Here is a 19287-nt window from a genome sequence, read left to right on the forward strand (position 1 = left end):
TTTCTGCATCAAGTAATTTCAAGTTGCAAGAACGTCCACCAAGCAGGCTGATAAAAAGTCTTGACTTAACAATGCAAGGAACAAGGTGCTGCAGTATAGCATTTATAAAATATATATATAAAATAAATAAAAAAAGCAAGATTTAGATTCCCTAAAATTGTGCTTGTTTGCAGAAAGTGGGTGCCATTTCTGTACACTCTAAGCACATCACTGCCCAGCTCTTTCTGTCACATCCTTCTCTATAAAAAAATGGATCTATATCTCTGCCTTAATCTTATAAGAATCTCTTTGAGATACAGCACCTAATCATTCAAAAATAAACAACATCTGCAGACTGCTGCTGTAGAACGGTGAGCTATGCTTTTTGTAAGACATAAAGAAAACAAATAAACCAACCGTTGGTAAGAAAACAGCTCTTTGGCTTTAGAACATTGTGGCTTTTTTAATCCATTCAAATGGATATCAGAAATGTAAAGACAAAACAAAAACAAACCAGTTGAAAAGCCACTGTATAAAGCCCTGAACATTGGGGCCAAGGCAGAAAAAAAGTTCCTTTATAACCTGTGAAGCCAAAAATGTCTTGACATTTCAGACAGACGGATTAGGCCAACCAGCAAAGTGTATGTAAAAGATCAGTTTCTAATTTAGGAGAAGGAGCTTGGTTTTTAAGCTCCTGACACGCTGAGAGCAAGTAGGAGTCAAGTCCATGAAGATGTGCTGAATAGTTTCAAAAGTATACTTGTGTTCTTTTGGAAACTCAATGTTCAATGAATAGAGCAGGCCAAAAAGGTAGGCAAACGCAGTAGGAAGGTCTGGTACATCTGTGAGAACAATGGCCTCTTCCAGCACAATGGCAATACTTGCGACAGTGGGCATCAAGGAAGGTGCATCATCATCATCAAGAACAGTGAGGACACCCATCTTGACACCTTTGGTCTGCTCAGCCTCCGTTTCGGTTACCTGAAGAAAAGCAGAAATACTGTTGTCGAATAACCACCCAAAAACATAAGACTAACAGTCTAACAACAATAATAATGATGATAACATAGAGAAAGGGGGGGGGGGGGGGGGGGGGGGTTCCTCACAGGGTGCACCAAGTCCAGTCGTGAAATTTCACTACTAGTGGGGCCAGAGGATGCAGGGGTGCATATTGCACAAATGTCACTGATTGCACTGCAATAGGTGAGGGACAACAATGGAAGGGAAGCCCCCTACTGTATTCGGTGGTCTGCTGGCTCAGTCAAATTAGTATTATGCTGTACAGCATTTAACGCAAGTTTTTTCTAACGGCAGAAAACAGTAGAATTGAATATATGAACAGAGAATTTTACCATAAATACAGTAACCATTTAATCTCACTCAGACACACGCAGTCTAATTCCACCTGTGGGAAAGCGCACACTACTCACCAGGCATGTTGGGAAAAGCTTCTTTGAATTCTCTCGTACAAATATGGGTAGACCTTCCAAAGCTGTTCTCTTTCGATGCAGTGCTAAATCAGACGTCTGTAAATCAGAAAGAGAGAAAACAAATAAAACTACTAGACAAGCACTCAATAGGTGGACTCATTCCACTCACAATTTCCCACTCTAAATTATTTTGAATGTGACTGAATGTGCCACCATACAATGAACAGCGATTTTAAGCCTTTAGGTACTACATAATCCAGGATATTTTAGTTTGCCATTATTCCTTCCAAAACCAAATACAGCATACAACAGATAAGTGTACCTGTTCATCAAGCTTTTCAAAGAGGGTGTCCATGTCTTGACAGAAAGATCCCTTTCTTGCACGGTACAGTTTAAGCAGTTGAGGAGAGTACATATCCAAGGCTGCTCTAAAGGTCCCCAACAGATCCTTGGTTGTGACACGAAAGAACTCCTCACAAATCTGCAGAACATAAAACCAGCACAAACACAAAAACATTTAAATAATAAGATTTTACAAGTTTGTACCTTTAATTATAAACACAGTTTCCCTGAAAAGGAATACTCCTTGATGACATGGAAAATGCTGTCTAAAACTAGGCTTATTCACTGGATGGAAAACTGACCCAATCAATTAGTAACAATTTAATCTACGTTAGGGATGTCAAGATAGCAGAATATCTTCCATGTGGATGATCTGTACAAATATCTGTAATATAACTTATTTTTCAATTCAAATTTGACAGTCAAAAAAATAAATTAATTAAATAAAGGTATTTTAAGACAAAACAAACGATGGAAACATCTTAAGCAATGATGGGATGGGGCCTATGCTAAATAAATTATGTTCTTTTAAAGTCATGAAATACATATTTAGAAGAAACCAATACTGTGCCAAAAAAAATCCTAAAAATTAACTTCATGGTGGAAAATCCTCAAATACTTAGTTACATAAATAGCCTAGATATAATTAAGAAAACAAAACATTATTATAAAAACACTGGAACGTAGTCATCAAATATTTAAAACACTAAAACAAACTTTTCGCTCAATTCATTCTTGACTTGAGAAGCACAAACACTACTAAATATTACAAATAAAAAAATGCCTTACTTGTTCTTCAAGAAATAAAGCAGGCCATCTTTCCTGTACTTCCAAGACCATGGGCTCAACCTCCACAATCTCTTTTCTCCTGAGGGAGAACGTGAGATCCATCTTCTGTCTGATGAGTTCCATGTCTTTCTCCTTTTTTTTCATTGCATCCACTAGCACACATCTTTGGTCTTCTAGTGAATAATCATCAAAGTTTTCTGGATGATCAGGAACATGATTGACCTCTCCTCGCTTTGCTTTTTTCAGGGAAAACCTACGCCCATCAACATTTTCATCCCCTCCTCTTTTCTTATTTACTGAAACCTCATTACAGCCAGCCTGCCGTAGCTTTGATCGGTAGTTTCCGAGCTTGTACTTTATGCTTGTTGTCCAGCCATCATATCCTGTGCCGCAACCAGGCTCCTTAAGGCATGGATGTTTCCTGACAAGTTCCAAGGCAACAGATTCCATTTCATATTTCTCAGGGTAGGCTTTCAGGGCAAATATTTCTTGTGCCAGCTTGTCCAGGATTTCCATTTTCACGTCTCTTGTTACATTCAGACCTGTTCCAGTTTTCTCATGCACATCATTACCTTTACGAAGCTTTAACTCAACATCATATGAGAAAGCAGGGATTGGAAATGGACACGGCCACTTCGAAATGTTGCGCAGATAGGTCTGAGTAACAATAGATGTGCTGTGGGAGGAGGCAGGTGAACTAATGCTAGCAGTATCAAGAGAAGAGATGGAGGAGACCGAGGGCGTTTGTGAGTGTGCTGGGGATGGTGTTTCTTCATTATTCCAAACAATGTGCAAAACAGCCCTTTCTGCAGGTAACTCTGCAATGTCCATTAAGTTACAAAGGGCTTCACCAAAATCTGGGTCTTCATACTGTACAGAGAATTCACCTTCCAGTGCAAATCTTTCTCGTAATTCTTCCTGCAGTTGCTCCACAGATTCAGGAGTCTTGGTCAACTTGATTTTCCGGATGAGCTTTGGGTTTATGTGAACTCGCAATAACAAAGCCTGTGGGAAAAAAAAAAAAAAAAAAAAAACTGTGCAGGGCAGATTTGTGCAGGATTTAAGTAATCATGGGCAAACAACATACAATCTTGAAGGCTAAAATATAATCAAGTTCAATCAAGTATCATATAAAAAATAAGAAAAAAAAGGCCAAAGATAAAATAAAAATCCACATTTGAAGTATTCCCAGCATAAAAAAGGGTGTATTAAAAACAATACTGTGTCTGAACCCCTTACACCAGTGCATCACACCACCACGCCAGTGTTGCTGCAATTCTGCGAATAACACACTACACACAATACCTGCTCTGTGGTGGTCCTGCAGGGTCCTGATCATTGGAAAAACACGTTGAAACAAGGCTAACAAAATATGCAGAGAAACAGATACAGGACTACAGACTATAATTAGCTGAAAAATAACTAAAAGATTACAAGGTGGTTATAATGGCTTATCAGTACAGAACAAAAATATACTGGACACATACATATATACACTATAATATCAAAAGTATTTGCTCACACATCCAAATAACTGAACCCATGTTCCAATCAGTTCCATGGGCACAGATGTATAAAAACAATCACCTAGGCATGCAGACTGCTTCTATAAACAGTGAAAAACCATTCTACTGAACGAACGGGTCACTGTCAGGAGCTCAATGAATTCCAGTGTGGTATCATGATGTGATGTCCATCACTACACACCTCAAACTTGTAGCTTCAGATTAGATCAAGAAGAGAAGCGTAGCGAGACTTATGGAATGGAGAGTTTATATGGCGAGCAGCCCCATCCAAGCAGGCCTGCAGATACTTTTGGCAATATAGTGTAAAAGTATAGAATAAAACAGTAGTTTACTTATAAGTTTTTATACTCATTATATAATTGTTTTTTATTCTTTAGAAAATATTTTTATTTAGAGCATTAATTTGCTTATGAGAATTGGTCAAATGAACAAAAACGATGCAGTGCTTTCAGTCCTCAAATAATGAAAATAACAATGCAAAGAAGTTAATATTAATTTAGAAATAACAATACTAATGTGTTAAGGGTTCAGAAACCAATATTTAGTGAAAAAAAAAAACACGAATTTTAATCACAGATTTCAAATTTCATTCTGCAAATAAATGCTCTTAATGAAAATATTTTAATTTGGAATTTAGGAGAAATCTATATTAATAAAACTAAACACAACGTAATAGTACTATTATATTAAACAACACACATTAAAGGCCAAGTTAAAGATTCATTCTGAAGTCATGTACATCAACAGTACTTACCATTATCAATGCAACAGGCACGTCCTGGGGGACACCATCAACTTCCCTGCTACTTGGTATGCAGCCAGTGGGTGGTAATCATTCAAGGCCTCTGGGTCCAGGATTTCTATGTCTGTGTAGCTGCTTTCAATAAGCTGATAAGACCTGTAATGTTCCATAAACCAAGAAGAGAACTTTGTAGCAACAAAGGACACCTTTGCAAAGTTCACCAATATGTTCTGTATCTTGTAGAAGTCTGGCAGTCCACTGCATTGCCCAGAAGAAATTACCATGCCTTTTACATACTGGGTCCCATACAAACAAACATCTTTGGCAAAGGACACAGTTTCTTCAGTTGGATATTTCTTTTTGATCACTTCCCTCAGTTTTTCTTCTAAGGATGAAATTTTGATTGTGTTGACATTTCCAACATACAGTTTTGATTTGAACAGACTCTGGCCATCAAGGTGGTATGCCATCATTTGTTGATGTTTAGAAGATAGTGTAAGAAGCACATTTTTGAAACTGAGAGCATTATGCACCACTTGTTTAAAGAAGTTATGCTTCGATTCAAACCGAATGGTCCACAAGTCCACTAGAGGTCCAAAGCAGCGTACAAGATGTGCATAATGTTCAATAAAGTGATGTTTTGGACGCAACTTAAAGTCAGGAAAGGTATCAAGAAGCAACTTTCGATGGTCAGATATTTTACTCTCCAAGTAGCAGAGTATTTCCTCTGAGAGTGTGGTAGAGACAGCAATCTCAACTATCTCTTTAAGGTCCATTAATATTTCCCATGAGGGCTCCTGTTCTGGAATAGTGCTCCCAATCATAAGAGGAATTAAACGTAAGAGTGTCCAATTTTCATGTCCATTGCCACTGATTCGTCCCAATCCAAAGCTGGCTTTTGTAATTTGTTGTGGCTTGCTAACCTTATCAGAAAATTTGTAAGGAAACAATTTTATTCGGCTATTTAGTCCATCAAATGTAATGAATCCTTTCCGAATTAATTCCTTCAGACACAAACATAATTCAACTGGAATTACCCCTTCAAACAAGTCGTGTAAAATATCTGGAGGAAACCCAGTCACTGCATGGAAGTATGCCAAATGTTTGCTGAGGACACAAGCCCTTTTTACACCACTCACACTTTGTTTGTTGGTAGAATCAATTTCCTCCACACAGGTGTTGTGCTGCTCTTCAGTTCTTAATTGAAAATCCCTTGGCTCAACGGTGGCAATTTCGTCTCGACTAACACAACAAAATCTGCAAAAATGTTCAACATTAAAAGATTCGTGAAAGCCTGCAAGACTGTGGGCCCCAAGATTATCGGCACAGACACAAAACACTGTTCCCTTTACAAACTTATCTAGAACCTCAACAAACACCCCTACTGTCTCCAGAGACTTTATATCCTTAATGAGTGGATAAAGAAATGCATCATACCCAAACTGTTTAACATCAACACTCTTTCCAAGAGCAGCCAACTGAATTAAAGGGAGAGTAGAGCGAAGCTTGGCTGGTAGGTTGAGCACAACCCAATAGACTGCTGTAATCTTATGAATTTTTCTAGATGTCCCCAAAGGATTGCATACTTCAAAGTCATCAATGTACAATCCTATAGAAATACTTGTCTCTTGTGCCCCGAAAAGTTTATTGTCTTTGAAGTATTGCCCATCTCTAAATGACCTAAATTGACCAGGATTGTCCTCTTGGTAAAAAACTAACTTTTCTGAAAAATCTGAATATCTCAGTAAAGTCTCTAAAACCTGAATGACTGAAACATAAACAAATGAATTTTTAAAGGTGCTTCTATACGTATATTCAGTTGGTTCAATTACAGGAAAATGTTCCTTAAAATAGAGATTTCTCCTGTGATCAGTTGATAGGGAACCTTTTGCTTGAGTAGCTAAAACTAATGGATTTGTTTTGAATACTGCATCATTAATTTCTTGAACAACCCAGTCATCTATTTCTATATTATGTTGACCCAGCACATCTTTGATTTTCTGAAGGGAATTAAATTTTGAAAAGTGCAGAATATCATTCAATTCTTCAACAATTTTCTGTAAAGCACTTTTAGAAACATGCAACACTGTTTGCATGCGCAGAAAAAGAGATGCAATTTTATGTTCCAGAGCCTCATCATCTACACACTCACCTCTTCCACTGTCACTTGATTCCTGACTTGAACAACTTTGTAATGCCTCTAACTCAGAGTTATCCAATGGCTGGTCAATAGCATGAGTCTCAACAGCAGAGATTTCATTTTCAGTAGGCTCTCTTAAACATGTTCTTATCTCCTTTGAATTTTTGTGCTTTCTACTTCTGTGTGAACTGAAGGTTTTTAAATTGTTAGTTTCAAACTCACATCGCAGAAAGGGGCAACGTAGTGTCTCTTGATTTTTTAAATGATGTCCAAGGTGACCAAAAAAAGTGCGTTGAGTGCAAATTTCTCTGAATTCACACAAATCACAAAAAAAGGTCAAAGTTTCTTGACTTTTTACAATCCTGCAATGTGATCTGGTGAGATGTGACCGTAATGCTCCACAGGTTTTGAAGGTACATACACAGTCACTGTAGACACAGGGCCAGTGAGCTCCTCTTCTGTGTCTAAGTTGATGGTGCCTTAATAGACCTTTTTGACTGGAGCTGACAAAACTGCAAAACTTGCACTTCATAGAATAACTGCAACAAGAAGAAGAATTAAATTAAAAAAATTGAACACATACATCCATTTTATTTCCATGCTATTTTTGGTGCTATCTTCCAAACGTGCAGGTACTTGCTAGCTGAATCTGCTACTTTTAGAATGCACACAGGTTCAGAACATACGTACGGCAGGTACACACTGCAGTGCTAATACATACATATTGATCTGCTCACTTTCCCTTGACCCTTTTATAAGTACACCATTAACCTCAGGACCCTAGGCCAATTTTCAGATTTTTTTTTTTGGCTAGTTTGTACAACCTTTACTCTCCTAAATATTACAGAGTATTTATAGGAGATAGTCAGACATGTCAGATATTGTCATTTTCATATCTGTCTTAATTTGTGCTGTAAATATTAACAAATCTTTGATTTTTGCATTAATTTGACCACGTTTTGATCAAATATCTACCTAGCGCCTGTGATTTATTTGTATTTTTTTGCTTGTAGGGACTATAAAAGTTCAGAGGAATAGACTTTTTATTGGGAAATGATAATCTAGAGTGTTTTTGGGCTGAAAGTGCAGTAATGTTAATGTTGGATAATAATTTTATTGATTAGATTGATAAATATATATTAAAGAGAAACCGGTAAAAGTGTGATTTCGTCTAAAACTGGAAATATTTGCGCAAAACTGGTGCCTGACTGAGCTGCATGAATGTAAGCAACGGAAAACAATTCATTTAACTTAAGTGTTAAGATACTTTAATTATTCAATTGAACATGTAATGGCAAAAATATGGTAAAAAAAAAACAGAAAATTTTAGGCGCTTTTCAGATTTTCTATTTTTTTTTTTTTTTTTTTCAGACATCTAAAATTAAATATTTAATCAGAGCTCTGATTAGTCAGAGCTCTGTGGAGGAGCAGTAACCTCCTCCTCCTCCCCCCCAGCCCCCCCCCCCCCCCCCTCTTTATGACTCGCAGAATTCGGCACCTGATTGGCTGGCAGAGCTAATTTGCATACCGCCTTGTCTGTGAGGGTCTGCTTATTCATTAGATAGGCGTGGATTCGTGGAGCTACGAATAATCCGCTTTTAAGCGTTAATTTTTTTTTTTTTTCTGCCTCAAATTATTTCAAGAACTAGTTGGATATATGGGAGAATTACTAGTGACTGGATTGATGGATTTTAAGTTTGGAGGCATTTTGAAGGTAAGAGTGTGGGGGAAGCGCTCGAGGGGGTTGGGTGTGTGTCTCGAGTGTCCTGAGGTAAACACAAAGCGAAACACAAGCAGATTTAAACTCTAAACACACAGTGTAACACACTCTTTTGGCTCTAACTCAGGTACCGTACAGTTAAACGGAGCACAGTTTAGGAATCCGGAGAGGCAGACGGTTCGAATGGTGTGCATTCGATCAAAGATGGACGTACGAAAAACGCAAAATAATAATAATTTAAAAGAATAACTTCATAACTTTCATATAGGCATATTTCGCCCTAAATGTTTATTTTCTGAAAGGAGAAACAGCTAAATAGGCTAGATAACTGAAAAGCAGAGATTCTAAGCTTTAAATTACATATTGGGTGTCTATATTAAACCTATAACTATTCATAAACACAGCCAGATATTAAATATATATTTTTTTCTGGCCCGCCGGCGGTCCAAGGCGTGTTAAGAGGTTAACTGGATTAACCATACCGCTTTATTTTGTTGCAATTTACTAATGTGTAACGTTACCTAATACACAGTAGAATTAAACAAAATAATATAATAATATTACGACTCCTAAACCTTCCGACAAATAAACAGACCCATTAACGTGGGGGAAATATACAGAGTGTAAGCTTCGCTCTAAACATAGTTAGCTATTTACTTACCACAGTAAATCACTGAATACATGGACTGTAGTGCTGCAACAATACTGTGCTTTACCGTGCCGTCAGCCAGCCGGGCGCCCAGGCTTTCGGCCATGATATGGAACTGTAACGTTACCTGCTACCCACGCAGCTAGCTAGCTAGCTTGCTAACGGGCTAACTAGCTACAGGGCGCCAAGGAGTAGCTGCGTTAGCTACGAGAGTAAAACTTTGCCATTACCGATAATAAGACCGCGGTCGTTAAAACGATGGGTCACCGGTATAACCGCGTAGCGGTGTAATGTATCAGTAAACGTTAGCAAAACGTTTGTTGCTTAAAAAGCGATTACTTAGCTAGCTAGCTAACTGGCTAGGTTAGCTAAGCTGGTTGGCTGGTAACTTACAACCCTGGGAAACATATCCAAAGAATAGTATATTGTACAAATTTAAGCATGCAATTACGATAAATGTACTATTTCAACCGAAAAACTCACCTTATGCTCGATAAATCTCAGTTGAAGGTCACCGAAGTGACTGCTTGCCGCAGACGAAGTCCATTTCAAGATGGCCGTAATCCATTTCCGGCAAAAATCGAAAATCCCGCCCCGTTCTCAACCAGGGAGTCAAAATGAGCATGCGCAGAGTAGTTGGCCTAGCCTTAACTAGGGTTCATCTACAATTTGTACATTTTGACAGTGCAGGATGTAAAGTTAGGTCAATTTTTAACAAGTAACACAATAAAATTACCTGAGCCAATTACTTTGAAGTAGTTTACAGTTCAATTGAATATTTTTTGTTTAGCTTAACTAAAAATAATATTAAGGCGAACAATTTTAAGTTTTGTTTTTTACAGTGTATCACTAGCATTGTGGTCTATTGGGAGCATTAGCTAACAGCGCTGTATTTCAGAATGCTGGGGAGAACAGAGGTGGGCTATTCAACAAATGTTTGTATTTGTTATCATGATTCACTACACCCTAAGTCCATTTCAGTTCACCCTTAACAACAAACTATTCTGCTTTCGGAACTTTTTTTTTTCTATTATTTTTTTTTATTCTGTTGTTCACTTGTGTTTTTGCCTTGGAAAAGTGTTTATTTATTAAGCCAATTGCACTACCTCACATCATACTACACACACAGATGTTCATATCTATGTACAACAATGACATACTTATATAATTAAATTGTTTTGCATTTTTGTGCATTATATTTATTGTTTTATTTTGTTCTTTTTTTGTATATTAAAATTATTAAAATGCTGGAAATGAATCAATCTGCTGTTAACTTCAGGAAGCTTCGTTTGATTGATCACTTCAGAACAACCTCAATGTACAATGTACAAAAGTTATAAGTCACTCAGATTTAGGAGACTCGGTTAGTCTTATTTAGAAAATGTTGACCATACATTTATTATGATATAAAATTGTAAAATGTGAAGTTTTAAAAACAGTTAGGTTTAGTTATTCTTGTGATTCGACTCCTACTGATTCATTGAACAGAATAAAGTGAAGCTTGTGCAACTGGAAAGTTATTCAGCTCTTTCTGAGGTAAGATGTGGTTGATATGGTGGTGATAAATTACGATATTATAAAGTCACTTTTCATATTGTATGGGAATAAGTAATGTTTTATGTGATGTATGATAATATGGAATATGTTTATTTGTATATCATGTATTTATGGTGATACGTTTTTTATTATTATACGTTTATTCGTTGATAATCTCAGAGGCTCACTTTGTGGCTGCTAGCTAGCTTTCTAGTTATAATTACCAAACATGAACGCTAGCCAACACCTAAACGCGGTTCTCTTTCAGAAAAAATACCTTAAATGTCTTTAATTGATACTCGGATGTACAAATTGAGATCATTCAAGTTTTCAAAGAGGTAAAACCAGCTTTCAGTGTCTAGCCATAATAAGAGAAAGTGAGCAGCTAGCCATAGCTCACTTTATCTCAGTCCTAGGCTGTATTCGAAATGGCATACTACTATACTGCATACTGCACTAGTATGTACTGCATACTACACACCGCCCAGTATGTAGTATTCAGTACTGCAACACTTTTGATTGTAGTACCCTACACGGTCCCGTGACACACCAGTCAATGCTCTGTAGTGCTCCGAATTCCTCAGAGTGAGTTGTAAACAGAAAGAACATGAAAAATGTCCTACCTTTTCATTATCAAGACTAATGAGATCTGCATACTGTCCAGAACTGCAATTGCTGCTTTAATTTTAGAGTTTAATGTAAGTGCAGTTAACCCAATTCTAACAACCATTTAGCAGCAGCCCCCACAACCCAAGTAAGTTCCAGTTATATTTAAATATGTTTTCCTATTTATTTTAGTAGATTACTATTTTCATCTATGTAAGTACCAACAAGAAGAAAACATTTAAACAAACTCTTTCATATTTACACAATCTCAACAATAAAAGAAATGAGACAAGTTGCATCACAGCAGAGATAATTATTAAAGCTTATAAACTGCAGTTTTAATCCATTTAAATGAGCTCTGTATGTAACTCCAGCATCAGTAGCAGTAATGCTAGTAAATCTACTTAATACAAAACATTAGTTTTAGAAAATGGAAATATAGAGGTACGTTTTCTGTCCTATTTTAGTGAAATACTTTGTTCTACTTTGTAAAATTAAAGGAAAACCCCAGAGAAGTAGTTATACAGTGTTTTAAATGAGAGTTTTAGCTGTTTAGCTCCATTCAGCTCCATGTATTGAGGACTCCCTCACGGGCTCCCTCTAGCGGTGATGGGGTATAATCTGATATAGCGGGGGAGGGGGCGGGGCTCTACATAACCCAGATGACGCTGAGCTTCCGGGGTCTGTAGCTGGAGAGGAGGAAGAGCGGGATCAGCTGAACTACAGAAGGTATGAGAATCTCTCTCTCTCTCCCTCCATCACGCTGTTCTACATTCACTCCTACACCACCTTCAGCACCTTCAGCATGTGCAGCATTTACACCACCAGCACTGGATCTTCTCCTAGCTCTGCTCAGCAGTCTGCAGTAGGGGGTCGCGGAGCTGGGGATGGGGGGCTTTACAGATCATACACAGGATAACGGAACCTCACACTCCTGCCCCCCCTCCCCCACATCACTAACACACACCTGAGATAAATCAGTTCTGTGGAAATTCCTTTAAGTTTGTGTGATCAGTCTCTACACATTTCTTAGTTACACTAATTTAGTTTAGTTTAGTTAATTTTCCTTTACTTAATCCGGTTCCACCACAACAGTTGCTGGTAAGTCATGTGACTCTCCCGCCAAAATAAAAGTCCACTTGTAAAATATTAAATGTAAGAATGAAAGATTTAGTGATTATAGTGAGGAAAAGTTCAGGCAAGAAGAGGAATTTCACAAGTACCATTTATTAGCTTACTGATTTAACAGAAAACTTGCTATTTCACTGTAATAACAAACACAAATATTAGCAAATTACAACATCTTTAGCCCCGCTGTTTTTAAGAAATCCCAGTTAAACCATTACTGTGGAATACAGTCTCCAGCTGCTCTTTTGCTGATACTTTAATAATGATGATAATAATAATAATAACAAAAACATGAATTTGGTAATAATAATAAGAAGAAGAATCACACTTTGAGCAACTTGACAAAAATACACAATTAAACATTTGTGTAAGAGGTTAAAAAGACTACAAAAATAATTGAAAAAGAACTACATAAAATAATATGAATTCTTACAAATTGTTATAATTGTGTTAACCTTTAGTAAACAAAAGAGACTCTTATGTTTTACACTCCTGTTGGAGGTTGGTTGATGTGTTGTAACAGTAAAGAGGTCATTATTTTGCTGTGATTTTATTTTGAACTACAATTCCCTGCACCAACAAGACAACTGCATCGGATCAACATTTCCAAAAAACACATCTTGAACTCAGGAGCGCATATCACTGTTAGCCTGAAGCAAGTGTGGTGGAAAATAATGAACTGTTATCAGGAGTTGTTAAAAAAAAAAATCAGGTTTGTGAAGCATTGATTTGGATTAATGTATTTGGTTAATGTGTGGAAACTTTTATAAATTGGTTTAAAGGAAAAACCTTTGGACATCATCTGTCGTGATGAAGAACAAATCAAGCATCGGCAATGTGATTTGAACCAATGTGTGTCGTTTTTTCGGCACACGCCTCAAAGCTTCAGATTAAAGGGTAACATCACTCACTTAGAATGACTTAGAATCTCTTTGACCTGCTTTTATTTTAATATTCAATGGCATTTTTCTTTGTGTTTTCCAGAAATTAAAATATTTTCCTGAAATTCATCACCAACAACCAGGATATTTAACTAAGAGCAAAGTTAAACTACTGAAAGAGGTAAAGCAGAACCCTTCCTGAAGAATCTCCAGAACACGCAGAAATTGTTTGCTACATTTAAAAGACAAATGAAGCCAAGTCCCGACATGGAGAAACATCAGCACTCTGTCAAGAGTTTTACTAAACAGAGTGATCTCAAAAAACACCAGCGCATTCACACAGGAGAGAAACCGTATCACTGCTCAGACTGTGGGAAGAGTTTTACTACACAGAGTGATCTCAAAAAACATCAGCGCATTCACACAGGAGAGAAAAATGTCCCAAATTTGTCCCATGGCAATTAAAAGCGCAAATCATAAATTCCACCAGAAACAAATATGAACTGTATTTAACAATGGATTTTACAGGTTCAGCAAAACTATTCTTATCCAGGGATGATGTGTATAGAATTCCATGTTATGTTTGTATGTCTTGTAAGTTTGAATATTCCAGGACATTCTTTGTGAGACAGAGCTCAGTTTTTAGGTTAGTTACTGTTGCGCAGTAAGGTTACAGGCTCATTCACTCCCTCTGCTGGTGTTCTTGTTTGTCTATGGTTCAGTCCAATTAAAAATCTGTTACTATAGAGGGATATAGAGGGATATTTGGTTGTGTTGTATTACTCAAGTTTTATACTCTCTTATCTTTTCCTTATTGAATATTAAATGTTGCTTATGGTTTTTTTAATCTCCAAAGTTACTAAGAATATCCAAATAATGTAGTTTCTTAATTGTTTTTATCCAGTACAAACTATTATCTTTGTATTACTTCACCTCTATATTTACCCATGTGTGTTTTAATAAACGGCTTTTATATTGCAGATCTCCAGTCTCATTGTGTTTTCTCAACACATGTTTGACATGAAATCTATAGGCCTGAGATTGTCATATCCAGTTATATTAAGACTATGGTTTGTGTTTTTTTTCTCCTAAATCTCTTGTAATGTAACTATGCATAACCAGTCATATTAAGACTATGCTTGAAGTGCAAACAGAGACAGAACATGTTTTAAGCACAGTACAGTCTTGTTGGTCACTCTGTTACCGTTTATTGTTTCCACTGGAGCCAAAATGCAGCCAGACAAACAACTTAAAAGTAGCAGAAGCATCTTCTATGCCAGGAGTATTTAATTAGAATTCAGAATGATCCAGTTATACAAAATTCCTCGCCTGTCTCTCTGTCGCACTCGGCGTGACTTTAGTTTTCGTCCGTTCTCGTTTTTCTGCCCATTCTCGCCCAGGCTCACTATCTCCTTATAAAGGCGTTTTTTCACGGCCATGTCCCAATTCAACAGCCGGAGCAGCGGGACCGCGACCCTGACAACATGGGTTCGATCCCGCGTGAGGAGCGGTGTGTTTATTTATTTCTTTTTTCCACGTCTGCACAGATCTGATTGACTGAAGAGAGTGGTTGGTGATATTACCTCACACGTGATTGGTCTGTGATTTACTGCGCCGCAAAGCATGTATACAATTAAATCCTTCTCAATAGGTTTGGGTCCGGACCCGGACCACGGTCTGCCCGTGACCTCTGTTCTATGCAAATTCCCCGAACTTTCCTCTTCTGCTCACTGCTCAACCACCAAACTCGCTGCTACTGTGTTGCCAGTGTTGTATCTTAAAAAGTCCACACTAAACTGTGAGAGGTTTAAGCTTGACGAGAAATATCGTCACGTCTTAATCTCGTGAGATCTCGTGCCACGATACAGGATTTGCTATTTTACTGACCAAATGTATAAACAAAGCATTTCCTGTTTTACTGTCTATTGTTATTGTTAGTTAGCCTAGATAAATGTATAAATGTAGCATTTGCTGTTTTAATGAATATTATTATTGTTTGCTAGCTAGCTAAATGTTCAAATATGCAGTTTGCTGATTTACTGAACATTATTATTGGTAGCTAGCCTAGCTAAATGTATAAATGTAGCATTTCCCGTTTACTGACTTTTATTATTGGTAGCTAGCCTAACTAAATGTCCAAACAACAGTGTTTGCTGTTTTACTGACCATTATTATTGGTAGTTAGCCTAGCTAAATGTACAAACAAAGCAGTTTAACAGTGTTTTACGGCCGGTATTTATTTATTTTTTATTTCTTGCATATTTTTTTTCTTAAATGTAATTTGTATTCTCTTTCAAGCATTCATTCGGTATCTCAGTATGGGATACGCCACTCTCGCATATTCCTCATGTAGCCCCGGCTAATATATATATATATATATATATATATATATATATATATATATATATATATATATATATATATATATATATATATAGCACCTTTAGATTTTACAACTGTGAGATAAAACAGATAATACAAATAAAACTGATATAAACTACAAAGTGAAATATACAAGTTAGTGGAAAATTAACACTACATATACATATAATACAGAATAAGATACAGAAATAATTTTAACTATACATGCAGAAAAAAATATGCAATAAAGTTGTTAATTTTGATTTATGTGGTAACTAATATGCGGAAGGAAGAACAGCTTGCGCATTTACTAACAATTCCCTACTTTACCACATGATGCCACTAATTCCCGCTCTCTCCGCACACTTTTGAAGGCATACGCATGCCTTAAACCTTGCTTAAATGTACGCTCGTTTTCACGCCAAGTATTTCTTTATAAATCACAATTCTTGCGTGAGATGTTGCTTACGCACATTTCTGCCCTCTTTTTATGCGTACGCACTCTTTATAAATGAGGCCCCTGCTCTTTATGAGGCTTTGATTCAGCAGTAGATTCTCTCCTGTCAGATTCCTGTCAACATTAGCCTGTTAGCAGCTAACAGAGTTAGCAGTGAATTAGCTCTCTTTCTCTTATACTGTTTAATAAACTGAGAAAAGCACGAATAATTTATGGGTAAATTTATGAGATTAAACTAATTCAGATTTAATTAGTATAATTAAAGGCTGATTTTTGGTAAGTTAGGAAAAAGCTGAATTAGCTAGCTTCCTAGTGTTGGCTAAGCTAGCTACTGAATGTACCCAAAGTTTCTGAGGAGAAAGAGCATTTATTTTCTGTTTTCTGTGACCTAGAAAGGTTTTTAAACGGTTTGGAGGAACTAATTGCCACCATTCTAACAATTCTACAAATTACTATCTGTTTTAAGCTAATTTGCCTCAGTAAGAGTAAATTATCCTCAAATTTTACCTCAGTTTATTTAATTGTTAGCGTTTACTAGCTAACAGATTTAACGTTTATTTACACAGTTCTTAAACTTAAATTTAGTTGTTTTTTTAAAACATTACTCACACCTTCACTGTTTCTTATAATTCTTTTCTCTACAGTGTACAAATCAGTGAGTCTTGGTGAATGTTTCTGTTCTTATTATGGTAAATAGGGCCTGCAGAGATTTAATAGAAGAATCTGTTCTTTAGAAAATAATGTTTTATATCATTGTTAGAAGCACAAACACACCTGAGATTATTTATATTTATTTATATTTTACAATTACTGTTACAAAGAGCCAACGCTAGTTAACTAGCTAACGCTAACTAGATGAAGCTAAGTACCCAGTAAGCTTTCTAACTTCTAAACTGAACGGTTTATCAACCAAACAGCGCCTGGGTGTTTCAATATCCACTTAAATCATGTACGTTTTATTCAGTCTTAATAAACTCTGGACTTCACATGTTAAATAGCTAAATGTATATAAACTAGCTGGTTAACTGGATGGCAGTACCTGCTGTTGACGGGCTGCAGGGTTCTGCACGGCTCCACGTAGAGAGAGAATAGACACTCCAAAAACGTCTCTCTCTCAGAAAAGCATCTGAAAAGTCCTGCTCAGGTTTATACAGGAAAGATATCTGAGCAAATGCTCCATGTTAGCCTAGTTCAGCTTCGTCTTCATCCATAATCTCCACAAACAACAAGCTCTTTTACGCTAGCTCTGTAACTGGGCTCTTCACCAAGCAACCTCGTGACGTCACCAGTGCTACACGGGAAACATGGCGGCGCCCTAGCTCAAACGTAACAAACATAAATATATTATAATTTAGTGTGTAAACATTTTATATAAAAAAATCCCCCCAAATAAATTCCATTATATTTAATCCCTTAGAAAACTTGTACAAACTGAAATGTTTCATGTCCCCTTTAAATATGTGGGCCCACTCTAAAGATTACAACCCCTGGCAAAAAGTATGGAATCACCAGTCTTGGATGAGCACTCCTTCAGACATTTCATTCTGTAAAACAAACTCTGATCAAAAACATGATACAATAATAAGGTCATTCCAAAGTGCAACTTGTTGGCTTTCAGGAACACTCAAAGAAATGAAGAAAAAACATTGTGGAAGTCAGTGAATGTTACTTTTATTGACCAACCACAGGGAAAAAAATATGGAATCACTCAATTCTGAGGAAAAAAGTATGGAATCATGAAAAACAGATAAACAAAAGATGATTCAAAATACATCACTAGTATTTAGTTGCACCACCTTTGGCTTTTATAACGGCTTTCAGTCTCTGAGGCATGGACTTGATGAGTGACAAACAGTATTCTGCATCAATTTGGTGCCAACTCTCTTTGATAGCAGTTGCCAGATCAGCTTTGCAGGTCGGAGCCTTCTTGTGGACCATTTTTTTCAATTTCCACCACAGGTTTTCAATTGGGTTGAGATCTGGACTATTTGCAGGCCATGACATCGACTGAATGTGTCTTTCTCCAAGGAATGCCTTCACTGTTTTTGCCCTATGGCACGATGCATTGTCATCTTGGAAAATTATTTCATTATCTCCAAACATCTGTTCAATTGAAGGGATGAGAAAACTGTCCAAAATGTCAATGTAAACTTGTGCATTGATAGAAGAATTAACCACAGTCATCTCCCCAGTGCCTTTGCCTGACATGCAGCCCCATATCATCAAGGACTGTGGAAATTTGGTTGTTTTCTTCAGGCAGGCCTCTTCATAAATCTCACTGGAACAGCACCAAACAAAAGTTCCAGCATCATCACCTTGTCCAATGCAGATTCTTGACTCATCACTGAAGATAACTTTCATCCAGTCATCCACAGTCCATGATTGCCTCTCCTTAGCCCACTGCAGTCTTGTTCTTTTATGTTTAGGTGTCAATGATGGTTTTCTTTTAGCTTTCCTGTATTGAAATCCCATTTCCTTTAGGCGATTTCTTACGGTTCGGTCACATACATTGGCTCCAGCTTCTTCCCATTTATGCTTCATCTGTTTAGTTGTACTTTTTCGGTTTTCAAGACAAATGGCCTTAAGTTGCTTGTCTTGACGCTTTGATGTCTTTCTCGGTCTACCAGTACGCTTGGCTTTAACAACCATTCCATGCTGTTTGTATTTGGTCCATATCTTGGATACAGCTGACTGTGAACAGCCCACATCTTTAGCAACCATGCGTGAAGAGTTACCTTCTTCAAGAAGTTTCACAATCCTCTCTTTTGTTTCAAGAGACATTTCTCTTGTTGGAGCCATGGTTCTTGCCACTCTAATTCGTCCAGCAGCCCTCCAAGGTGTCATGACTGCAGGTGTTTTTAACTGCAGACTAACGAGCAGATCTAATCTGAGGCAGGTGTCCATTTAGGGAAAGGAAATTGACTGGGTGTGTCGTTATTTTCTACCTTCAATTTGAGTGATTCCATACTTTTTTCCTCAGAATTGAGTGATTCCATATTTT

General features: G+C 37.1%; 6 protein-coding genes across 16 annotated transcripts in view; 3 read left to right on the forward strand and 3 right to left on the reverse strand.

Annotated features, from left to right (window-relative positions):
- The window catches only part of LOC125801145 (zinc finger protein 850-like), a 503810-nt gene that overhangs the window by 193502 nt on the left and 291021 nt on the right, over window positions 1-19287 (forward strand). The gene's annotated exons all lie outside the window — the stretch shown is intronic.
- Window positions 1-19287, forward strand: part of LOC125801185 (zinc finger protein 271-like) — a 253538-nt gene that overhangs the window by 185257 nt on the left and 48994 nt on the right. The gene's annotated exons all lie outside the window — the stretch shown is intronic.
- LOC111188305 (zinc finger protein 239-like) overlaps window positions 1-19287 on the reverse strand; it is a 192080-nt gene that overhangs the window by 146302 nt on the left and 26491 nt on the right. The gene's annotated exons all lie outside the window — the stretch shown is intronic.
- Window positions 1-19287, reverse strand: part of LOC125801182 (zinc finger protein 585A-like) — a 243056-nt gene that overhangs the window by 114380 nt on the left and 109389 nt on the right. The window lies entirely within an intron of this gene.
- Window positions 1-19287, forward strand: part of LOC125801682 (zinc finger protein 239-like) — a 155704-nt gene that overhangs the window by 44003 nt on the left and 92414 nt on the right. The gene's annotated exons all lie outside the window — the stretch shown is intronic.
- Window positions 505-10151, reverse strand: LOC107197819 (uncharacterized). 3 transcript variants are annotated; one of them, XM_049477269.1, is made up of 8 exons: window positions 9801-10151; window positions 6961-7487; window positions 5948-6065; window positions 4821-4964; window positions 2541-3545; window positions 1732-1890; window positions 1410-1505; window positions 505-960 (listed from the first exon to the last, which is right to left on the reverse strand). In XM_049477269.1, the coding sequence occupies exons 4-8, from the start codon at window positions 4821-4823 to the stop codon at window positions 640-642; spliced, it is 1584 nt and encodes a 527-aa protein (XP_049333226.1). In that variant the 5' UTR covers window positions 4824-4964; window positions 5948-6065; window positions 6961-7487; window positions 9801-10151; the 3' UTR covers window positions 505-639. The 3 variants fall into 3 exon arrangements, 2 of the variants coding, with proteins under 2 accessions (XP_049333226.1, XP_049333225.1); XM_049477268.1 differs by having other exon boundaries at window positions 4821-6065; XR_007438620.1 differs by lacking the exons at window positions 6961-7487; window positions 9801-10151 and having other exon boundaries at window positions 761-960; window positions 4821-6942.

The sequence above is a fragment of the Astyanax mexicanus genome, chromosome 4 (assembly GCF_023375975.1).
Source record: "Astyanax mexicanus isolate ESR-SI-001 chromosome 4, AstMex3_surface, whole genome shotgun sequence".
Lineage (NCBI taxonomy): Eukaryota > Metazoa > Chordata > Actinopteri > Characiformes > Acestrorhamphidae > Astyanax > Astyanax mexicanus.

Bases quoted from the DNA above. Each gene is read 5' to 3' on its own strand.
- LOC107197819 (XM_049477269.1), bottom strand. The intron at 1,891-2,540 runs GTAAGGCATTTT...TATGTTCTGCAG, and splicing joins CTTTATTTCTTGAAGAACAA to ATTTGTGAGGAGTTCTTTCG. The intron at 961-1,409 runs GTGAGTAGTGTG...GCTTTTCTTCAG, and splicing joins AGCTTTTCCCAACATGCCTG to GTAACCGAAACGGAGGCTGA.